Here is a 23,675-nt window from a genome sequence, read left to right on the forward strand (position 1 = left end):
TCTGCAAACACCCTGGTGCCTGCGCACCCGAATCAATGCGGCACCCTATGTCGCGGGTGCCGATCACACTCGCCACTCATAACGAAGGGTAGAGAAGGCAAACATGCAGAAAAAGGCAAGTGCCTTTTTCTCGGAAACACCCGGGTGTTTTGGTAAACACCCGGGTGTTTTGGTGAACACCCGGGTGTCTGGTAGACATTTGAGTGCCTGTGGTAGGTAACATACGAAAAAGAAAAGTACATTAAGTACTGAAAAACGAAATATATTATGCCAAAAATCTGTAGAATTATGCATTCTATTTACAGAAATTTAACCAACACGAAATAGACATTTCTTTTTTATATCTTATATTATTTGCTTTGTTAAAATTTTTAATATTTAATTACCATATTTAACTTTGTATGTATAATTTTTCTTTTTAAAATGATAAAAAAAACAATAGAAATAGAATTGTGTTAATTAAGTATAAATACTATTTAATAATATACATAAAATATTATTTAATAATACATAAGTTTGTTTTTTGTTAAGACATTAGATACATCAAAACGCAAAAACATGTGCACGACCTTTTTCTTGGGTGTTTCCATTCACCCTAAATTTTTTGGACCGTGTCTCGCTTCCACTCATACAATTTTTATGCATACAGAAAAGTACCTGCGGCCGTTCCTTGCTTGCGCGTCACCCACCCTAAACTTCTTTGCACAGCAGACACCCGGGTGTTTTTGTGCAAGTACAAAAAACACCCTGGTGGCAAAACACCCGGGTGTTTGTCATTGCTAAATTTAGGGTGTCTCCAAACACCCGGGTGCGGAGACTCCCGGTGTTTAGCGGGTACACTTAGGGTGCCGGTGGTTGGCTGCAGTTCTCTGATATGAATACTTATTCCAGCGCATTAGTTCGGCTTTCGAGTGAAACTAGGACCATTGACCGTTGAAAACTTGTTTGAGAAGATCCAACAAATAAAGCAAAGTTATTAAACAAAAAATAAAAACACAACATTTTTACATTTAACCATAAGCTAATTTGGTGTGACAGGCTTTTAAGATGGGATTTAAAGCAGTAAATTAGAACTCATCATAGGTTATAATTTCGTTACAAATCAGATTAATATTCTGTTACAACAAAGGTGCAGTCAAAAACAATATTGTATATATTAAAATGTACAGACCCAATGTAAACATTTATTGTAAACATTTATTGTAAACAGTTATTGTAAACAATTATTGTAATGAAACATTACTTAAATATAAAACGTAAACCGGATTTTCATTGAGTGTTTTAAGCTGCGTGAATATTACTAAGAGAAATATATTTAATATTCACAACTAAAGAAAACCTCGTTTTTAATTGGGATTGTTAGATTGTCTTAAAACGAACATTAAGAAGATCTAAAAAATTAGTACGAAACTCTAACTGTGGTTCTGAAATGAATAAACAAAACCTTTGTTATCTGTTAGAATTTAAAATTTAACAGAAAGAAAGTAATTATCAAACGCATACAAACGCATATAAAGAATGGCAAAACACAGAATTATAATTCAATTCGAAATTTTTAAATAGGCGCCATATACTCGTGCAACCGATAAATTTCAGCTTGTGTGTGTTGCCAGATGGCCAGATATAGCTCAAGCTAATTTATATCGATAAAAAGACTGTAAGCTCGCTAGTGTTGCATTGTTTTTGATTTGTCAAGTATATTTGTTTACTTTTATGCACAGTTATCGATTTTAAAGCATACAAACTCATCGTCGTACAATTTTGTGGGAGCTCGCCTTTTCCAACTTCTGGCAACTCTGCCGTCATATGTTTAACAGTTTGACATGCACACAGTTTTGGAGTAACTCAAAATATTTTCGCTATCGTTTTTTTTTAATAATTTCGTGTGTGAAACGGTGATATTATTGATTTTTGTTGCATTTTATGCACCGTCCAGCTGGAGCTCATCGAAAACCGCCAAAGGACTGCACGGCTTGTGCACAGGGAGGCAGTGAAAAGGTTTTGTTTACCTTTTTTCGATATCCCAGAGTTCTGCGATTTCGGTGCCACTGTGTGCGTGTGCGAGCGCCCTGCTACCTGTGTGTGTGTGCGTGCGAGCTGGTGTGCAAAAATGAAAATGCATTCTCAATAAAGCAAAATAAATGTGCCAACCGCTAAGAGAGTAGTGCATTCTAAAATTGGTTGTTAAAGCTGCGCACATGGAAAATGTGCCCGATATTTCCACCAGCGCTTCGTCCTCTTCTACTTCTACTTCTAATTCAACTTCCACACTGAAACTCCAAAGTAAGTTATCCCCAACTTCTCCCTTCCCCTTCCCCACCCCCTTTAACACCTCTTCTTGTACATACATATATGTAAGTTATATCTGTGCTGTAGCCCCGTATCTCCCGATTTTCGACCTGATAACCGTGCTCTCCTCGATATTGGTTTTCCAATTAGTTTTTGTTTTGTTGTGTTTCGCTTTGCGTTGCGTTTTGTTTTCACGTTGTTGGGGGTTTCTTTGGGCCATTAACCCATTGGTGGCCGCTGTGCTTTGTTACGCCCTTACTGTCACTAGTCAAATCTCAATAGTTTTTAAAGATGGGATTCTCGGGTTGGAAATTCCTATAGACACAATCAGCTGTTATCACGATTTTCAAACATAAGTATGGCAGCTCTGCTTGTCGAACTTTGGCGGGCTTAGAGTTTTAATTGTATTAATAACAAACTCTTATTTGGCCTGAAATTTATGAGTGTAGATAAGATAAATAAAAGCATTCATTTCCACAAACCAAACTAGTTGACGTAAATGTTCACATTCACGATTGTTTAAAAGATTGTTTAAAAGATTGGAAAGTGGTCAGGAATAGTCAACGACATACACCATTCCAATAAATATAAGTAAAATGACTTATAACCCGAAAAGCAAAGCAATGTCCAGACACTTAGACCAATCAGTTGTAGACTGATAAAAACTATCAAAAGATTGATATGTACTTCCCACTAAAAAATTTTGGGGCTTGCCCATCTTTGATTTGTTCTCCCTCTTAACCCTTTGGTGGCTATCTACGTGCAGAATCTATTGACATATTTATCGAACCCTTTCCCCAGCTGGCAAATCTAACGCTGTTTGATTTATGTTTCTAATAAAAATTCAATAGACTTGCAATTTGTCCAGCTACCCAGAAACTTTTGTTTCCCCCAGTTCCCAACTAAGCAAGTAGTGCAAAGCACGTGGAATACCACAGTGGGGAAATATAGAAAAAATGTTGTTCAAAATCTTGTATTAAAAAAAAAATAAAATCCCGCATTTTTTTACAAATATTTCAATAAAATTGTATTTTCCTTTTTAACCGGTATTAGTAGTACTTATTACTGAAAAAGAAATATATATGTGTATAAGCAAATTAATTTTCAATTATTACAAAACTGTTTTTTCATATTAAATTATTTGTATATATATCCTAGATACATATAACATATTTTTTGTATTACTCGAATAACAATTATCGAGCCCACTATGACTGGTCCGTTGCACATCAAAAGCCGCGACGAACGCAAAAATATGCGAAGCTTCAGCCAAGAGTGTTTTATGTGTTACGCGGCTTCCCGATCCCCGAGTGCCCCGAATCCTGGGATCTCAGTGCTGTTGTGGCTGGTCTGCCATACATTACAATGAAGTATGTGCGCCCGAATGGATGGCCAGCCAACGACCAACGGCCAACAGCCAACAGCCAGAGGCCCCACCTATTCTATTCCGATCCTGGTCCAATTCAGGCGGTTTATTTTGCCTGGCGGCAGGCGACCTTTTCACACAGACACTCCAAAGAAGGCGAAGGGGGCGCAGACACTTGTCCACTTGGGGTCAGATGGTCGCATGTGGCGCTTTCCCCCGCCCGCTTTTCCGCTATTCCCCAAAACACAGGCGACTGAAGGCGGCGTCAACGGCTAATTATGACCCGCACGTTTTTGCGAAAACAAACACACATGGTTTGGGGGTGTGGGAACACAGGGAAGGGTGCTGGATCCAGGGGGTGGAGGAGGGAAATGCAGGGAGAAGCAGGGGAGCCGGACAAGTGTTTAGGCTACATTTTGAAATGTTTCCGGCGCGCACTTTACGTTCCGTGTCGCCTTCAGCCTTGAGAGTCTATATTTGGCAACGCATGCCAGGGCAGAGACCCCCGTTTGCCTACACCCCTGCCCCATTACTTTCTCCTCCTTTCTTGGCTGAAAACTCGCTGTTTGTTTGTTGCACTTTTATTGCGTTTGTGCTGGGGCTCCTCGGCTAAGTAGTCCTTCGTCCCTGCCATAAACATGTCGTCTTTCGCTTGATTTAGCGTTTGGCTACCGCCCATCCTCCCCAATTGTTGGCCAACAAAATGGAGTGTCCGAGCCACTGACCGCTCTAGGCATACGCGGCGTATACGTAATGCTCGTCGTCCTTTCAGTTTATTTGTACGGGTGCTGGGAAAGTGCAACAATGGCAGCCACGCCTCCTGCTCTGCCACATGCGCTTCTAATGCAAAGCTTTCCAAATTCGATCAAGATGGAGTCATAAATCTTGCGCCGCTCATGAAGTTTCCATTGAATCTGCATACAATGGGCTGTCCGCTTTTTGGGGCCACTCAAAATTGCTCAATTCAAGGAATCGGGAACAACACGCTACAGCGTGAACCATCACTCTGTTTAGATAAATATAAAAACATAAATAAGACTTTCTCGTAGACTTTTAAGGATTTATCTTAAATTAAATTTGTATTTGTATTGTTGATATTATTTATTTACAGAATTCTAGATCCCTGAACTGATTATCTAAGACTATGGTGCAGAATTCTCTATTGATAATTTTTTGTTATTCCTTTCTAGGCCAAATCAACTCTAAAAATGTCCTGATCCGATCGCAGAGCAGTGGCAAGCTAAGCAGCAATGAAGCTAAATCAGCAAAGCAAACAGCAACAACCAGTACAACGACGACTCTGCGAGCGGCCAAGCTCAAGATCGGGGCCATGCAACAGCAGAAGCAGCAGCATCAGCAGCAGCATCAGCAAAACCTGCAGCAGCATCAGGCTACGAGCGGCGGCAACATCATCCTGCTGCGCGGCACTCGCAACGAAAATGGCCAGATCATCATCCAAAACAAGCAGGACATACTCAGCCTGCTCAGCGAGCAACAGCAGCAGCAGGAGAAGAGCCACTCCTCCGCGGCCATCACGCTCAACCAACTGCCCACGGCCACAACGGTGGCTAGGAAGACCATTGTACAGGGCTCGAGTGGAGCCAGCAGCAACAGCTCCACCATTTCCATTGTGGCCAACAGCAGCAACAAGGAGGCCAGCAGCAACACGATCCTCTTGCAAACCCCCATCAATGCCAGTCAGTTGGAGAGTGTTCTAAAGGCCCAGGAGCGTTCCAAGCAGGCCAACGCCACGCAAACCAAGATGGTGGAGAGGCCCTTTATGCTGAAGCATGTAAGAGCGTGCAGTGAGATTTGTGGTATATTTCGTTAACGTGTTCAATCACTTTTACAGGCCACGCGCAGCTTGAGTTCCGAGAGCAACTGCGACAGCAAGTCCCCCTTTGTGCTGCAAACACTGAAGCGTCTGGAGAAGTCTCAATCCATACTGGTCATACGCAACTCCACAGCGTCGTCCTCTGCAACCAACACTTCCATGGCCACTTCGCCACAAAATGGCAGCAGTCTTGCCAACTCAAGTATTCTAAGCGTGACGCGCACCACGAAGGCGGCCAAGGGCGTGGCAGGAGCGCTCCACAAGCTCAAGGCAGCAGCAGCCACAACAGCCACGAGCGGAGGAGCCGCTTCAGCCGCAGCAACATCATCGACGGGCACCACCATTCTTAGGCTGGGAAAAAGCGCCACCACAGTGGCCATTAATGGAGGCAGCAAGCTAGAGGCAACGACGAGCACAACCACAGCGGTGTCAGCACCGGCGACAACGACAACATCAAATAAATTGTCCAACGCGGTGACAACCGAGCAGCAGCAGCAACAATCGACAACAACGCAAACGAATGTGCCACTTGGGAACGGTAAGTCTCGAGGATTTGGTATCACCGAATTTCAAATGCGGCGCATAAATTGCTGGCGGGGTTTTCGGCAGGTGTTGCAGCAGCAGCAGCTGCATTTGCATCGGGACCGAAAAACAAAGCCTGACGCAGTCTCCTGGCTGAAGATTTTCCGGGCTTTTGTGCCCCATCTTTGTTGTCTATTTAGAGGCGCTTTTTGGGCGGCTGACTTCTATTTCTGTTTAGTTTCGGAATTTTCGCTGATTTACCAGGAATTCGGCGAACGTGGCCTGCCTCACAATTATTCAATTAAATCGAGGAACGTCTTGACCGCCCCCTCGGGGGTTCAGCTGCACTCAGTCGTGAATCCCATTGATTTTAACACCCGAGTCAGTCCGCTGCTCCCTGGTGTCCGGTGCTTTGCTCTTGGCCGGGGCAAAACAAACAGCCAACAAGACACCCTTGTTGTGTGTGTGCCGTCTTCATTAGCGCTGTGTGCGCTGAGTAACAAGTTACGAGTTATCAGAAAGTTTCCACCAGCTTCGGCAAGTGGAGGCCGGCTCAATGATTTCTTAAGGAACACAACAGAAAAAAATGAAAACAAATCCATTCTTTTGGCGTAAAGTTTTCAAGACTTTCAATGATTCCAATTTGAGCCAATTGAAAGTTGCAACGCAACTTGGAAAATTATTTCGCTGTCTTTCGAAATGTATACTTGCTAAAAAGCCTAATTCGATATATTTAAATGATTTATGGCAGGTTGCCTTTTACTTTTTGATTGAAATATGATTGACGTAGAAAAAATCCTATCTTTAAACTTTATTATTTCTGACTAAGCAGAAATGTCCCAGATGAAAGCTTATGAACTGGAAGCTGTATTTAAAAATCTTCTCCGAGGAGCATTTTAGCCATTTCAACTGGTCCAACTACCCTGAGCACCATGCCCATGCATTTCGGCAGAGCTTAATAAATATCCAGTAAACTCCTTGGAGATCGAAGAAAGCAGATTAGGCAAGTCGACAACTCAAAAGCAATGGCAATGGGAAACGGGCAAAGGCAATGTGCTGAGGTCCACAGAAAAAAGGGCATTCGAAATATTCGTGGGGGAGCAGTGATGATTATTGCACTCGATACACGAGTGTCGTCTTGGCCGGCGATTCTGCTGACGGGCCAAAACGATGGGCGAAGTGTCTAAGTGATTTTTAAGCCTGATTCGAGTTATGGCCGAAGGCAACATCCCGTACTGTGGGGGTGTCGGGCTGTTGAGCTGTCGACATATTGCAAAGCTCAAGTATTGCTGATGTTTCAATTGCCGTTCGACTGTGTGTACGTATATGTGCATGTATCCGTGTTGAATGCAGACATTTAGAAGATCTCTATCTGATTTGCAGTTAAACAAATGCAAAAGCAAAGCGGCCAAAAAAACAGTGAACAGACGACTTTGCCCGCTTGCATTTTATTGATAAAACTTGTGCCGGCTCTGAATTTAAAATATTTTAATTTAGTTTGGCTTTAGTTTTTCGGCACCAGTTGTTGTTCCTCCTGTTATCCTATCATATTCGCCATGGCCATTAGCTAAAAGGCGGCCAACCTTCAAAAAAAAAAAAAATAAAAAAAGGAAAAAGAAAACTGAAATAAAGCCACGAAATTTGCCTTTCGTTGAGGTCTTCTATCACTTTTTTTTCGCCCGAAAGGCAAGCAAATTAAACAAATTACCCCCACACACATGTGGATCCGTGAGATACTTTCGCATGCAAGTCAAGTTGAAAAGAGGAGTTCTAAAAAATCAAAAAAAGCGTTACAATTCGTTTTCCACTTTTTGTGCATTTTTCTTCAAAAATCCTTTTGGACGAGCCTTGTGTGCTTCATTATCATTATTTGAGTCCGTTTCTCTGTCTCTTTCCTTGAGCACATAATTGCCAAGAGAAATAAAAAAGTTGGCGCTTTGTTTTGCACAAAACTTTTGCATTTCCGTTGTTATGAAACTTGAGCGCGTCCAAAAAAAGGGAAAGATATGGCAGTGAGTGCCAGAAATGAGTGAAAAAAATTGGCCGAAAAAGAAAGAATAGGGCCGACAACAATCTTTTCGTGTGAGTTAAATTGCAAAATATGATGGCCGGCGCCTGGCACCACTTCACACAGGGCGGAAAACAAAAAGAAGAGGGGGCGAACCGATGGGTTTCAGAAAGGTGTCGTCCTGTAGGTGGCTAATTAGATAACACTGGGCCTAATTTGACGCTGCCACGCCCACCATACGCCCTTGCTTTTAACTTGTTTTTTCTTTGCGGACACACACAGAGGACACCTGGTTTGATTATTGTGTCAAAGTCTCTTGCCTGCCTCTTGTTTCATTGCTCTTTTGCCCAGTTTTAGTCCGTGTTTGCAATGCCCTGATTTGCTTTGCCCATTTGTGCCGCATTTCATTTAGAACTCTAATCACACATTATTTTCCCAAAATCGTTTTCCTTGTTTTCCGGATGCTTATTCAAGCGAGACTGCAGTTTAGTTACAGTCCCTGACCTCACGTTTTTAATAGAGCAGTCACAGTTTAATACACCTAATAAAAAATATTTATATTACACATAATATTAAAATAAAAGAAGGATAAACACATTTTCCAAAAGTGAGGGCGTGGCAATCTTCTAAAACAAACTTGCGTCTTCGTCTCTATAATTTCCATGCCTAATCTTAATCTTAATTTCTAGCCTTAATGGTTCCCGATATCATAGGAAAATGGATAAACAGACAAACAGACGGACAGACAATGTTGACTACGCTTGTGATCCTGATCAAGAATAGGGTCTCTTTAGGGTCGGTAATGTTTTCTTGTTGTGCATCCTTTTACTCTACGATTAGCGAGGTTGCTGCCGTAACGAAGAAAGTCTCACAAGCTAATGGATATATTACTCGATTTTTTAAGAAGGTGGCGAACTTCTTTAAGTTTTAAGTATTTATTGCTTAAAAATGTGATGCCAACGTTTTGTAATCCACTACTTACATTTATTTAACTACTCGAAGCTTTTGTAAACAGTGCATTCTGATTGATGGGCTATCAGCAATTTTCAGGCCATTGGACAATAATTTAAATAGTTCTTAATTACACGTTTACATTTCTTGTAGTTATGGTAATAGTTCTATCGCTTCTCAAAATAGTTACAATATTAACCCAATCGCTGATTGAAGATGAATTAGGCTGGTGTAAGCTGAATAATCTGAAGTTCGGTTACTCAGTGTTCTCTGTAATTTTGGTACTCGATGGATCCATTTATGGTTAAGGCGGCTTTATTCTTTACGATAAAGGTCAACTGCAGAGCGTATTCACCTGTCTCAATCGGAAAGCGATGGCGTATATCATTAATATCCAATTCGAAGTTGTCACACGTTAATAGTTCGTTTTCCTGAAATACCAAAACTGTATAATCCCTTCGATAACCGATCTAGAAACAATACCTTGAGGGGACAAGAGTAGTCCATGGCAAGGTAAGGCCTTATGTATGCATATGCAATACTCAGTATCACGTTATTTTTACGATCAAGAAAATCGCACAGGTTTGCGGTAAAATTATAGAGAAAGGGTCGCCAACCATTAGCTCTTTTAAAGAACTCTAAGCGAACCTACAAAATAAATGTATAATATAAGACTTTCGACAAAAGATGTTAGGAATCCATAACTTACGAATAATTTACTAATGGACTGCTTCAGCTTGTACTGTACAGTGACTGAGTTCCTAAGCCGACTGATTGCCTTAAGTTTGCAAATCAAAATATCACCGTAATCCTGGTCAAGCGCCGTACAGTGAAGACTCTTGAACTTAGCACCAACCTCCATTCGGGTCAATAACAAGAGAGCAAAAAGCAGCGAAGCCAACATGGCTGGCCAAAATTCAATAAAAAACTAATCTAGCTGAATGATAATGTCTGAAACATATGTAGAGTTGATGGATTTTTAATAACCCAATCGTTTATTGTCGTTAAAAAAACAAATATCGTTGTAAATATATTAAAAACATTTAATTAATATCACACATATTACACACATATTACACACCATATTACATACCCTATTCTAGCTGAATAATACAGTCTGAAACATATGTATAATTGATGGATTTTTAATAACCCAATCTTTTATTGTCGTTAAAAAAACAATCATCGTTGTAAATACATTAAAAACATTTAATTAGTATCACACATATTACACACATATTACACACCCTATTCTTGCCCGGAAAATAACATACATATATGTGCTGGTGTTACCTCTTAGGAAAAATTATTCAGTTGTAGGATTTACATAATTGTACATATTAGTGCTCTCGATAGTTGTAGTATTCTGCAGAGCCATTGAGGGTCAGCGTGACTTTCCTCTGGACAATGAAGCTCAGCTGGAGAGCGTATTCCCCGGTTTCTATAGGAAATCGAACTCGGAACTTTTCGATATCGAACTCGAGGTCGGTACACTTAATTAAATGATTTTTCTGAAACAAAGTGGGATGGAGAACGGTTTTTGGTCTTCTGATACTAAAGCACATTTACCTTAAACGGGCAAGTGTAATTCGTAATTGGGATGTACGGCTTGAGATACTCGTATCCGAGGCTCACGATCACATTGTTTCTCTTAGATAGGAAATCGCACAGATTAAACGAAATATTGTACAAAAAAGGACGCCAGCCGTTGGCTCGTTTAAAAAACTCCAAACGCATCTAATGAAAGGCACATAGATATCAACGTCGTGGAAAATGGAAATCGGGCAATGATATCACTAACATGGACATTATTGACGGTTCTCATCTGCCTGAATTGGATACTTATCGAGTTCCTGTACCGATTGATGGCCTTGATTTTGCACAGCAAAATTTCGCCATAGGATTTGTCGTAGTTGGTACAGTGGAGACTCTTGAACTTGGCCTCCACCTGCAGAGGTGTCGGGAGCACCAGGACAAAGATCAGAACTGCTAACATGACTTCTAGATGACGAATGGAGAACTAACCTGGCGTGAAAATCGAGGCGCGATTATATCATATTGCAGTTGCCTGAATAAATCAGATATATATCAGTCGCCGGATTCACTTAAATGGACTTATAATCAAGCTGTTAAATTGTCTGTTGAGCGACACATAAAAATGAAACACAAAAACGAAAACATTTGATAATAAGCTAACATATTCGTTAAACAATTATTTTAGAGTAAAGAAACATTTACATGTGTACAGCTCAAAACAACACAGATTTTGACCCTGATCAAGAATACACATACTTTATATTTTATGGTGGGAAACGCTTCCTTCTACCTGTTACATACTTTTCAAAGAATCTGGTATACTCTTTTATTCTACAAAAAATGGGCAGTTTTAAGGAACTTTGAAATAATGTTCAATGAAGTGAAACCCAATTCGAAATAGCCCACGCTTCAGCTAAATTAAGTAGTTAAAATCGATGTGTATTAGTCGAGCCAGGCAAAAAAAAAAAAAAAAAACACAAATGGAAAGAACGTTGTTAAATATAAGCCGATTATTATTATATATGAATATTATATTTTATTTTACCTCATGCTAACTTGTAAGTTATTGTTAGGAAGAACTCGTAGGATTCGAAATAGACCCTTTTAATTTCCATCCTTCTCCGCCGAAATAGACACAAATAATTAGTAGAAGCAAAGGAATTTGTGAAACGGTTGAACTCGCTTGTTATAATAATTATTTTCTAATAATGTGTTGGTCTGATTGGGATATATTCGAGTGACTAAATTGCTAATAACTTAATAATTTAAAAATTTTATTACATTTACCCCATTGTTAGCATGTTAATGTGCTTCGCGTTTTACAGTTGACCCCCTTTCAAAAGGGTTTCTAACGTTTTGAGCGCTTTGTCGCTTTCATTTAAGGATAGAGTAATATTAGAATTCCTCCATGGAATATTTCTATTAATAGCCCAAATATTTGCCTAATATTAATTTCTCTCTAAAATATATGTTTATAATGACAAATATATTAAATAAACCTCACGGATTGTGGCGTGTGTTGCAGGTGCGTCCGTGTCCATGTGGCATAGTTGCGCTTCAGGTTTGATTAAAAATTCCAGCGCCAACTTGACTGCCCACCGGAAGGTGTGCGAAGGCTTTCCAGGCACGTGCACATTCCTCACCAGCCCCTCCTCGGATTCTCTTTTGTCGTGCTTCCTGGATTTTGTTATTGTTTTGGTTCCGCCGGGTCCTTTGGGGTAGGACCAAGTGGAGCCGACCACGAGCCTCTCCGTTTTAGGGGGGCCATGTTCGGCGGCAGGGGGTTAATCTATTGCGCAGGTCTCTAACGGTCGGGAACAACCCCTAAATATTGTTGTGCAATAGAAGTGTGTAGGTGCCTTTGGTGGACCAACCCACACAGCGCTTTGGCATTCCGCCGAAATTAGGCTAATGTCGTTCGCTAATGGCTTATTTACCGGATAGAAATGAGAGCATTACAAACGTAAACTATCGTAAGCTTTGCCTAACGCATTGTGCATTGCTTCCAAGATAAGCTGCAGCTTGCAAGCTAAATATTTAGCTGAAGACTCAGACCTTGCCTCCCACATGTTTGGTATTTTGGAGACCTATCCCCCGGTGCCACCCCTACTGAATCCATCATCTCGCTGACCCTCTCGCTCGCTCTTGCTTAGGCTTAAAGCTGCTGGCAGCCGACGAATCCGGGCCCAAATGAATAACTCGGCCCGAACAGCAGGACTCGGATCCTGTCGGCGAGCCGAATGTCCTTGCCTTCCGCTGGCAGTTGCCAGCGCTCAGCCGTGCGCTGTCAGTTTTCCGTTTTCAGTTTTCAGACCTTGGCCAAGCGTGTCGGACGTGGCTTTCTCTTGGCCCTGCGCGAGAAACCAGATACGTTACGTACCGCTCTACGTACATCGCCATGCTTACGTGAGGATGGCTCATCCAGCATTTGGCTGTGTGCATCGGCATTAAGAGTCCACAGCACAGAGTGGTTGATCTGGCAATAAGGTTCACACAAACATGATTTAATCGGGAGAGTTCGCTCGCGGAGTCTTCCAATTTGCCTCAATTTGTTTATGTAATTTGTTTACACTTCACTCAAGCCCCTTCGGCTCTGTTTGTTGTTTGCTTTTCGTTCTGGTTGTTGTTTCTTTCGATGTTGTGTGGTCAATTTAAATTGGTGTACTTAAGATCTCCGGACCATATATATGTATATTCCCAATATGTGTTTTATGTGTACTTGATGTTTATTTATGTAGTGATTTATTGGTTGAATGCTGTTGTTAATTGGTGTTTTAATGCAAACAGACCTATTTGTATGGCATATATTTTAAGGAAAATTAAGATAAGAATTGTTTTTGATATAGCACCGGCCAAATGTGAATCACGAAATTCTTGGACCTTGCTTAGGGACACGAGACTAGAGCTTATCTGAGTCTAGTTTTCACCTGGCAGCTGTCACTTGATAACCCGAATAAATATATACATTTTTTGAAATTGGCCAAGTTCAGTCGCGACTTAGGCAACTTGTTTAAGGTTGAACTTTGGATCAAGGTTCGGCTTGTCAGCATGGGAAAATAAAAACCAGTGTAAAAATTACGTTTGTGTAAGGTTACATACATAAATATTTATCCATTTGCATAGTTGGTTCGGTTGTCCAGGAAATTTGTGAAATTTCAGTGCCGCTTGTTTTGAGATTTGTGTTGACACACGACTCGAGATGCACAGAAGGAGATGTCGAGATAGGCGGCCTACCTTATCAGCATCACGGAGTGACATTATCAACCCGAACTAAGCCTAAAATCTACTGCCCCTACTAATTTATGGCTGAGAAAAATATAATACAACTTACAAATTTAACGACAAAATTGTAGGAAATAATCCGCTGCGGTCCATTCAGTCAACTCCCGTATCGCCAAGCGATCAGACGCTCAAGGCGGACCAAAACCGATATCCGGACATATAGTATACACAGTATATCAGTATATAGTGTAATCAGTGATTAGTGATCAGTGACTGTTAACCGGTAATTGCAAGTTCGAGCTATGGCGGGCTACAGATCGCTGCCCTTGGCTCCGGTGGCAGCAACGGCGGCAGTGCAGCCGACGATGGGAGGGGTGCCGCCCACGATGGCCGCCTATGCCCACCACCAATCGATGACGGCCATGTCGAACAACGGTATTATCTATCAGTCGGCGGTGCACGCCTCCATTCACAGCCTCAATACGGTCCAGAGCCAGCACCGATCCTCAACCACCACCCATCATCACATTCTAGCCACGGCCACAGCAACGGCAACTGCAACAGCGGCGGCAGCAGCCGCATCAGCAACCGCTGCAGCGGCGGCAGCAGCAGTGGTGGCCCTTCCGACGGCAGCAGCTACCGCCGCAGCTCCGCAGCAGCACGCGGGCTACGGACAGCAGCAGCCACAGCAGCACCTCCAGCAGCAGCAGCAGCAGCAGCAGCCACATCTCGGCCAGCACCACCAGCCACACCCGCAGCAACTCGCGCAGCAGCAGCAGCAGCAACTGATGACCCAGCAGCAGCACTCTGTGGCGCAGCAGCAACACCACCAACTGCAGCAGCAGCAACATCATCTTCAGCAGCAGCAGCAACAGCACCACCACCACCATCACCACCACCACCATCAGCAGTTGTCGCTGCACCAGAACCACCTGTACTTCAGCGGTGCCAGTTTGGGTCACCACCATCACCACCGGCAGATCTTCAGTCATCTGCAGAGCGCTCTAATGCCTCTGAGTGTCAGTAAGTATCCCGCCTCAAGGCCTCCCAAAAGGGGCGTGGCAGGTCCTGTTCTATTGGAGGGTTCGCAAAATAAGGTTGGAATATATCTGCAGCCTTGGTGGATGTTGAAGTTGGTAAAGAGGACTTAAAATAGAGTTCACTAAAAACTAAAAAAGTTATCTTTCGAAATCAAATGCAACTTTATTGAACTTTCAACTCAAAATGAACTAAAATATTTTCATGTGCTCTGTGCAATCTTCTCTGTGCGAATCTTCTTTACCAACTTGCAAGAACCATAAGTCTGATGTGTAATTGGTGTCGCATGATCTGTCCTTTGTAGAGTGTTTTTAGTATCGATGTTGTGCTTATATATCATATTCATAACTAAGTATATCTGCGTGTGTGTGTTTCTGTATTACACATGAATATGCCAAAATACGTATAACATTCTTATCTTAAATGTTGTTTCCGTGTATTCTTCTATGTTGTATAACGATTATCATACTACGACTTAAATAACTCTACTTACAATAATATTACTCAATTTCTATTACTCAATTTTCTGAACTTTGCGTTACCTATTTTCAATTGTGCTAATCTAACTTAGGGTTGTCAATCGCAGGACTGTGGATACCATGTTGACATATTCGAAGTAATTTAAATCTAACCCAACTGGACTTTAAACAACGTTTTCACCGCGATTTCGATTTTCACTTAAGCTACACCCCTTTGGGAAAACACACACTTGGGGGGGCACCGAGAACATGGATTTTAGCATTTTCTGAACATTTCATTAAATTTTATGTCTTATCTTCCTGGGCAATAATTCGCACGCCATTCCAGAGACGCGTGCACGGGTGGCTCGCGCATATGTTGACAGTCGTTTATTGTTTGCAAAGGACACCCAGCACACAAGGATGTGTCTGCATGCATGTGTGTACGCCATACGCCGTAACCAGTTACAGTTACAGTTACCTATAACGAGGCTCGCACGCCTAAAACCTAAACTACAGACAATTGAAACAAAAGGCCGCCGAAAGAAGGCCCAAAGGAGAGGCTTTCACCTTTCGTTTCTTTCCCTTCCCTGTGTGTGTGTGTGTTTATTGTGCGTGTGTGAGTGTGTGTGGGGAACAATGCAAAATATGCCCAACATTCGGCGTCTTTTTTCCATTCATTGCGATGGGCCCTCAGCTTTTGTGCTGGCTTAGTTTTTTGTCACCTCACCTGTCCCTTTTCCTTGTCTTTTGTTGCACAATGTGAAATATGTCAGCAATTGTTGCAACTTTCGTTGTTTTTCTTATGGTTTCTGTTACTGTTGTTGCCGTGTGGCCATTGTCACATTAGATTTTGTTGCTGCCCGGCGGCCGCTTAACTTTATTATTTTAACTTAATGGCGTTTTAAGTGTTTTTTACGAGATGGCAAAACAATGGCTCCGCCGAGGGCACAAGTGTGGGTGTGGCAGCACTCGTTTGCAAGTAAACATTTCACACACCAACGCACACGCACACAGAGGCATTCCGTTTATGAGTAGCTTCATTATGCGCTTCATTTTTTGTAGCACACTTTTTGGGGTTGTGAAAAACCAACAAGTGCGCTGCTCTGTGCTCGTGTGGGTGGGGCCATTGTTGTTCCCAGTCAATTGGATTGTTTTTGTGACACCCAGGAGTTCGTTGTCTTCTTGGCGAACTTAACATCTTTAATAACACATGCCTCATTTAAAGCTCGATCTCTGCTTTTGGCTTCGAAAGTAGTTTTCCGTTTACAAACAAACTACATTTTTTACAAATTTATCTTAAATCATTTCATTTTGTACTTCTTATCTCTTAAACAATTGTGATTAGCTAAGTTCAGAAAACGATTTTCCTGTTTTTGTGACACCCAGGAGTTCGTTGTCTTCTTGGCGAACTTAACATCTTTAATAACACATGCCTCATTTAAAGCTCGATCTCTGCTTTTGGCTTCGAAAGTAGTTTTCCGTTTACAAACAAACTACATTTTTTACAAATTTATCTTAAATCATTTCATTTTGTACTTCTTATCTCTTAAACAATTGTGATTAGCTAAGTTCAGAAAACGATTTTCCTAAAAACAGAACGTTTCTGGCCTTTAATGATTTGAGAAAACCAAAATTCAGGCATCTCCTGCCTAATATATATGCATATGGCCAGGGGAGTGTGAAAAAGTCGTAAAAAAGTGGAAGAGCGGAGAGAGCTGGTGGAGCAAACTCGCAAGTTGACAAAATTTTTAATAAGCCACTTTGCTGTCCGCCTTTTGCATGCCAAAAAAGGCCACCAAAGAAATCCAGAAGTTGGCAGCTGTCAGGAAACACACACACACATACCACTGCATGTGGGGAGGATACTTTTGATGGTGTGTGTGCCGGCCATCCCGGGGCGAAATAAAAAATTCAAAACTCTCGCTCACATTCGGATTTGGTCAGAAGATCACGTACTCAATAAATATTACTCAAGCTTCGAATGCTCGCACACAGTTGGCTACACTTGTTATCCTTTCGGCCAAGACCTAATGTCCTGCTTTTATAGGTTTCCCTTTAATTTCGCTGCCAGCTGGTGGGCGTTTGGGCCTTTGCTCATTTTTTCCCTTTGATGTGCGCCTATTAATTTCGAGTTTGTTCCTGTTCCGCGGCAGCAATTCAATTAGTTGTCCTTGGTTCAGGTCCTCTCCTGATCCGTCACGTAATATATTTGCTCATATTACTAAAAGCCACATAAATCGTGCCAAGGGCTTTGGATGAGCGCTTCTATTGCCCATTTAGCTCCAAGGGTTTGAAGCAGACTCAAAAGGACTTTAAATTGCAGCAGCTGCATGTGTGTGTGTGTATGTGTGCATGCGAGTCCTGTTTTTAGCCTGATCGATGGCCAAATGTTGACAAAACGCAGCCAGGTGGGGCCTCTCCTTTTTGGGCATGTTTACAAGTGTCCTTCGTCGGGGCCGAAAAGTCGAAAAGTGTTTGCCAACGCCGAAATTCCAAGCAATTAAATCACTTTGATGCTAATTTGGATTAATATGTTGTTGCTGCTTCCGGTCTTGTGCCTATCCAATGGCAATTTGTTGCCTTTTCCAGGTAGCATCCCCACCGCTGTGTGCTTTCGATTAGAGGCCAAATAGATTTATTGAACAATGCATCCAACGTTGTTGCATGATGCTCCCAGCCTGGCCACCGCCTATCCCCGTTCGTCCTGCGTTATTTATTTGGCTTATCGGTCGAAAGGGTTTCGCCTCCGGGCGGCAGGATGCGTTGCCGAAAATTGTGCTACATTCGGTCGTTTGTTTTTGGTTAGACAAACAGTTTTTGCCACATTTCCCAGCTCTCAACCTCCCCACTCGTTGTCTCTATTTGGCTTACAAACCATATTAATTTTGTTAGATAAATATTAGTTTTTAGCTCATCCGGCAGTGGAGGATGGTGGACTGACTGTGTGTCGATTTTATGTATTTTTAATGAACCATTGCCACTGCCATCACCGGAGGCCATGTGTTTTTGGGGTCCGGTTAGGCGGTGCCAATTTCATGGCACTTTAAATGTTTAATTTACAATTTATGTAAAAACAAAACACCGAAAATAGCCACATAGAAATAACATTTTTTTTTATTCACCGGCAAGAGAAACGTATGTGTATCATGATAAATAGCCGGCATTAAAATAAATTACACCTTTCTGCTGCCTCTGCACCTCTCGCTCCTTTAAAGGTATCTAGAAAAAAATATATTAATATACTCACAGAAAGCGGAAAATTGGGGAAACTTATGCAAACGTTGCATGCAAGCCGGAGAGCCAAAAAAAATGCCAAAAAATGGGGAATGAATCCGGAAAAAATATGTGATATGAAGAGCCCCAATATTAATATAATTTGCAGGCAGCTTAACTGAGTGTCTCCCCTTTATCCTTTGCCCTCCTGTCGACAAATCAGACCTCCAAGGAAGGCAGCCTTTTAGTTTACCTTTCCCGAAGTGCATTAAATTTATTCTTTCGCGGTTTCCACCGAGGCGTTTACACCAATAAGGGGAAAACTACTGCTTGAAAAAAAACTGGCTTAAGGCAGAAGGCAACTGCGATGTTGTAGTTGAAAACTAAAGGCACGTGTGGTTTTGTATATTGAACAGAATGCAACATTAAGTAAATTCCCTCTTTGAATTCACATCTTATAGAGCAGTCAACATTGAGGAATCGTAAATATCCATACAAAGAGCACTAAATCCTTGGACTAAAGCCTTACGGGGGGCAGGTAGTACGGAAAAGTAATGAAATCCGCACGTAATTGCATTGCCCGTAGACACAAAAGACGATGACGATTTGAGTTTGAGTTTGAGTTAGGACCTAACCCTCACTCCATTACTTACCATTACTTAGCATTCCTCGGCAAACCCCTCTGACCCAGCCGTAACTTGTAAATAATTTATAACATTTTTGCCAACTTTTGTTTGGCTTTGGCTTTGTTTTTCATATTTTCTGTTTAGATTTCATTCATTAATAGGACTTTTATGACTTTCAGACCTGCCCGTGTGGCCCCCATTTGTTGCATTTTTATGTTAATCGCAGTTGTGCTCAGTTCTGTTTTGCTCGCTATGGCCTCTGCAAATATTCCTCATTTGAGGTGAAATTGCATTTTGCTGCTGCTTTTGGGCTAATTATTGTTTGGCCCCGTCGCGCCTGACATGCATATTTGCTGTTATGTGTCTTTTAATTGCTGTTCTTGGGCGAAATATGCAAAACAGGATGAGAAATGTTTCCTTGTAATGCCACAACGGCTCTGAGGAAAATGCAAAGCGATTGTATGAGTGACTTAGTCGTTGCCGTTTGCCAAAATGTGATTTTTATCAGCCGCAACGTGTGGAGCGCAGTGTGTGTTTGTTTTGGGTTTGCTATCGCCATAAATCATCCGCACATCTGTCATTGTTGCGGACTTCGTCTGGGAAGAGACTTTCCAAGTGTAGTATCTGCTAAGCAGTGACGTTTCCTGGCATTCCTACTACTCAACTGAGTTTGGATGCTCCGCATTTTTGAGGAATATAATGGGTAATAAAATCAAAGCTGCGTACAGATAGGGCTATAAAAGGCGAATGTTTTCTAGATAACACTCAAAATCCATCTAGCGGTGATTACATTAATTGCTGATGGTATAATTTATAATGGTCAAAGCAACATTTGGCTAGTTTATGGGTATTGATAAAGAAGACCAAGCCCCAGTCACACATTTCGACTTGCACTTAGCGATATCAAGTTGGCAACAAACTAAGCTAGTCGTTGTTGACAGGCTAGTGATTCTGATCAAGACTATATGTACTTATAGATTGGGGTCCTTACATAGATGCATAATTTTGAACCAGCATTATATACCCCACTCTACGAGTAACGGGTATAACTATACTGCAATGAATCATAATAATACTCCAACTATGATTAATAAACATCTTTTACCTAATCGTGCTGAGTCTACCGACCAGCCTCTGCCCAGCTTACACATAAACAAATATTTGTGCCCATTATCGTGAAAAACTTTTACTTGGCCTCACTCCTCGGCTATTTGCTCCAACCATGACGTCTGTTCTGGCCTTCTCTTCCACACACTCTATCTTCGACTATCTCTATTTATTATTGGTCTTTGTTTTCGCCGGGAACGTCATCATGCGTTATCTCCAAAATCCCTCCACAGCGATATTTATTTCCCCACTTCTGGTGCGATAAAGAATTGCGTAGACCTGGCAGACCTCTGCCACTCCACTTGGCTCCGTTTGGCAGTCGCTGTGTAGCTATTTCCGAGACACTTTAATGGGTTTTAATTGTGGCTAGAGTGTGTGACTGAACAAAAGTAATTTCACACTCGCTGACTTTTCGGCGACGTCGGCGGCCACGAAAGTGCAAAACAATTTTTCTTTTGTATGTTTTATAGGGCCCAAACAAACTGCAACTGACCGACCACCCAGACATGCCTAGCTACCTGGTATTTTTTGGTGAGATATTTATTAGCCACAATTTGGCAGGCAGCTCAAATTGGCAGCTCTCGCGATTCACTCAGTCCACCTCGAGGGGGGTTCATAAAACGGAAATTTATTATTTATTTCAACTCTTTTGTGCTATTTGCCGTGTCAATTCCGGGGACATGGCCCATGGACATCCGCCCATTTATCCATTCACCTTCCCCAGAGCTCGCCGGCTGCTGTTTAAATTCCTCGGCCAAATTATGAGTAAATCTTGTGTACCAAAGCGCATTTGTCACAATTAAGCGGCGGTTAAAACTGCGAGGGGTTGGTTACCTGTGGCCCCCCTTAAAGTTGTAATAATGCAAAACCAAAAAACGCGGAAAAGAAGGAAAAACGAAGGGGGGCAGCTTCTGCCACGTTGACGTTGCCATAGACATTGGCGACATGGGACCGAGGTCCTCTCACCTGCGGTTTACCTTCTTTTTTGGCATTCCCGGCTGCTGGGCCTTCGTTTTTTGGCCCAGCTCCTTTTGCTTTTTGTGGCAGTCTATTATGATGGCGGGCAACGTCAGTTTTTGAAGCTCTTCGCCATGAAATATGCAGAGAGCAGTTAAAAAACTTTTTATTTGTATTAATCAAACAGAGTTATTCCTTCCACCCCCCGAACAGCCCGCACTTTTGACAACAATGGCAGCAACTGCATTATAAATAGGTGCAAGGACTGTCTGGAAAGGGGGCAAGGGAGCAGAGAGCAAGGTGCTGTGATTGTTTCGACATTTTTGACAATTATCGCTCGAGCATTTTTCAATGGCCTCTCGCTGGCTTGGGGTGAGCCCAAGGCAGCGATGACAAATTAGTTTGGCCATAAAACTGGAGAGTGCGATCAAAGCAAACAGTTTGTCGCCGGTCCAACCCACTGCCCCCCCCTCGGGTTACCGTCTGCTCCTCGGAGCGTGTGTCCTCTGCCAAAACGTGCGCCATATAAAAATCGCATAAACAACTTCAACTGGCACTACAACAACGCCCTGAAAAAGTAACTACATCAACGTCATCATTGTGACTAAAGCGTGACGAGGGGCCGGGAAAATCCTTGGTTCGTCAGGGATGCGTGCGTGATTTTAAAGGATTTCCAGCAAAGGCGTTCGAGGGTTTTTAATACTATACTATGATTGGTGTGTTAGCCGATATGATAAGAGTCACAGCAGATTTTCAGTTATGCGTTCCACGCCTCTGGTGCCTTCGTCCCTATGTAATCGTAATAGGATTAGTTACTTAAGCTATACTTTTGGAGTGGAAGTTCTGGATGATTTGCTAGATAATTCATAACGATCTTGCTTTCTTGATTGAATCTCTCATTTTGCATATACATTGCAATTCTATAGCCAACTAAAGCACTTCGTTCAATACGCATTACTCGATTATAATATGACCGGCACATCCCTGGTCGTGTGTGCTCACCTCTTCGAGGGGCAGAGACACAACTCCCCACGCACCCCAAAGTGCCGCCCCTTCCGCCCCATCCGCCCCATCCGCCCCCTTCCGCTGCCGCCCATCGTCTGGCATTTGCAATTTGGCAACACATTTCGGTTACGCGGCCTTTGCTGGCGAAATGGCAAACTGGCAAAATGGCAAGCGAAGTCGCTCCGCTCCGAGCACTTTATATAAATTGTGGACAAATACTTTTTATGGCTCTTCGAGTGCAACCTATTGGCTCTTTGATATACGACGAGGCAGGGGAATGGGAAGGGTATGGGGAAGGGGGAGGGGAAGAGGAGCGGGATGTCGCGTAGATGTCCGCTTTTATTACACATTTTGCTAAATTACAGTTTGGCCGCAAAGTTTATTTACCCTCGCGAGTTGCGTGGCATTTTAATAAACCGAAAGTTGGTTCGATTTACGTTGCAAGCTCCATTAAGTGTGGGTAATTATTCAATGACTCAAAGCCGAAACTGAAAACTTTGCCACGCATTCTGCCCAGCTAATGCTGAAGATTGGATTTGATAAATGGAGAAGTGCAGAAACTCGTTTATTAATGTTGACATTATAGGATTTCTGCCCCTTTTTACTTTTTTTTTGGTTTGTTTTGTATGTGTATGTGTGTGCATAAACTATAAATCATCGCTGCAAAGTGATTTACATTTTTGTCGCATTTATGAATGTCCGACAGTTGCACCTGTTGGGTGTCGGGCGGAAAAGTGGGCTGGGGGGTTTTCCGGAGTGGGCTGAAAACTGCTGCCAGAGATATGCGAAATTGATTTCCCGACTTGCGCTTTCGGTGCACTTAACATCTATTTTTCTTTCTGCCCCCTTTTCCAGATGGCGAACCCATCAAGCTGCCCGACAATTTGGAGAGCCTGCCAAGAGCCGACAGTTTTCCATCACAGCGTCATCGTTGGAATACAAATGAGGTCAGTTTTAGTTCTAAGTTGGTATTGCTGTTTGCTTTATCCGGCACTGTTTGTGTTTCTATTTGCATTTGATTGCACATAAAATTGTCGAAACGGGCAAGTCAAGTGAAAGCCAAAAGGAAGTCGACGACTCCAGCCGGGGGCCATGTGCCATGTGCCGTGTGCTATGTGCCGTGGGCCCTGGCCGGTTGACGGGCGGATGAGCCTGCCAGTCCTCCGCCAGGACACTTTGACAGCCTTCGACGACGGCTCTTCCTTGCCCCGTTTCCTTGGGGCGCACACACTTGCGAGTTCCTATATGCAGATTAACGAGATGGCGGTCTGGTGGTCAGTCCATTAGGAAGGACCTCGCGACGTTTTTATTGCGCCACAAACTATAATGCAAACACCAGTAAAACTAAAACTTTGGATCTCTGCTCGGGGAGCCGCTTTTAAAAACCTGGCCACGCGTCGCCGAAAAGTTCGCTTCTCCGCTTTTTTTTTTTGTATCCCGCGGATCCAGTTCGGTTTGCAATAAAAGTTTTCGCTCGCGGGAAATGAGAACACAAAACAGGGAAAATTCTTTGCAATGAGCTTGGCTTGTTGTTTTACTT

The 23,675-nt window shown here is 42.4% G+C and overlaps 3 protein-coding genes across 10 annotated transcripts in view; 1 reads left to right on the forward strand and 2 right to left on the reverse strand.

Annotated features, from left to right (window-relative positions):
* The first annotated feature begins 1,801 nt into the window (after positions 1-1,801).
* The window catches only part of LOC6528764, a 34,890-nt gene continuing 13,016 nt past the window's right edge, over positions 1,802-23,675 (forward strand). For 6 of the 8 annotated variants that reach the window (XM_039370268.2, XM_002089763.4, XM_039370269.2 and 3 more), the window contains exons 1-4: positions 1,802-2,283; positions 4,846-5,447; positions 5,508-6,027; positions 22,991-23,082. In XM_039370268.2, the coding sequence (XP_039226202.1) occupies positions 2,199-2,283; positions 4,846-5,447; positions 5,508-6,027; positions 22,991-23,082 (1,299 nt within the window). In that variant the 5' untranslated portion in view covers positions 1,802-2,198. Of the gene's footprint in view, positions 2,284-4,845; positions 5,448-5,507; positions 6,028-13,877; positions 14,752-22,990; positions 23,083-23,675 lie in introns of those variants that run through there. The other 2 variants (XM_039370272.1, XM_039370273.2) reach the window with 1 other exon arrangement.
* LOC6528761 lies at positions 6,058-9,886 on the reverse strand. The gene is made up of 3 exons (XM_002089760.4): positions 9,680-9,886; positions 9,454-9,618; positions 6,058-9,401 (listed from the first exon to the last, which is right to left on the reverse strand). Exons 1-3 carry the CDS (start codon positions 9,872-9,874, stop codon positions 9,231-9,233), a joined length of 531 nt encoding a protein of 176 aa, XP_002089796.1. The 5' UTR covers positions 9,875-9,886; the 3' UTR covers positions 6,058-9,230.
* LOC6528762 lies at positions 10,308-13,491 on the reverse strand. Its single transcript, XM_002089761.3, has 3 exons — positions 10,772-13,491; positions 10,540-10,707; positions 10,308-10,481 (listed from the first exon to the last, which is right to left on the reverse strand). The coding sequence occupies exons 1-3, from the start codon at positions 10,964-10,966 to the stop codon at positions 10,311-10,313; spliced, it is 534 nt and encodes a 177-aa protein (XP_002089797.1). The 5' UTR covers positions 10,967-13,491; the 3' UTR covers positions 10,308-10,310.

The sequence above is a fragment of the Drosophila yakuba genome, chromosome 2L (assembly GCF_016746365.2).
Source record: "Drosophila yakuba strain Tai18E2 chromosome 2L, Prin_Dyak_Tai18E2_2.1, whole genome shotgun sequence".
NCBI lineage: Eukaryota > Metazoa > Arthropoda > Insecta > Diptera > Drosophilidae > Drosophila > Drosophila yakuba.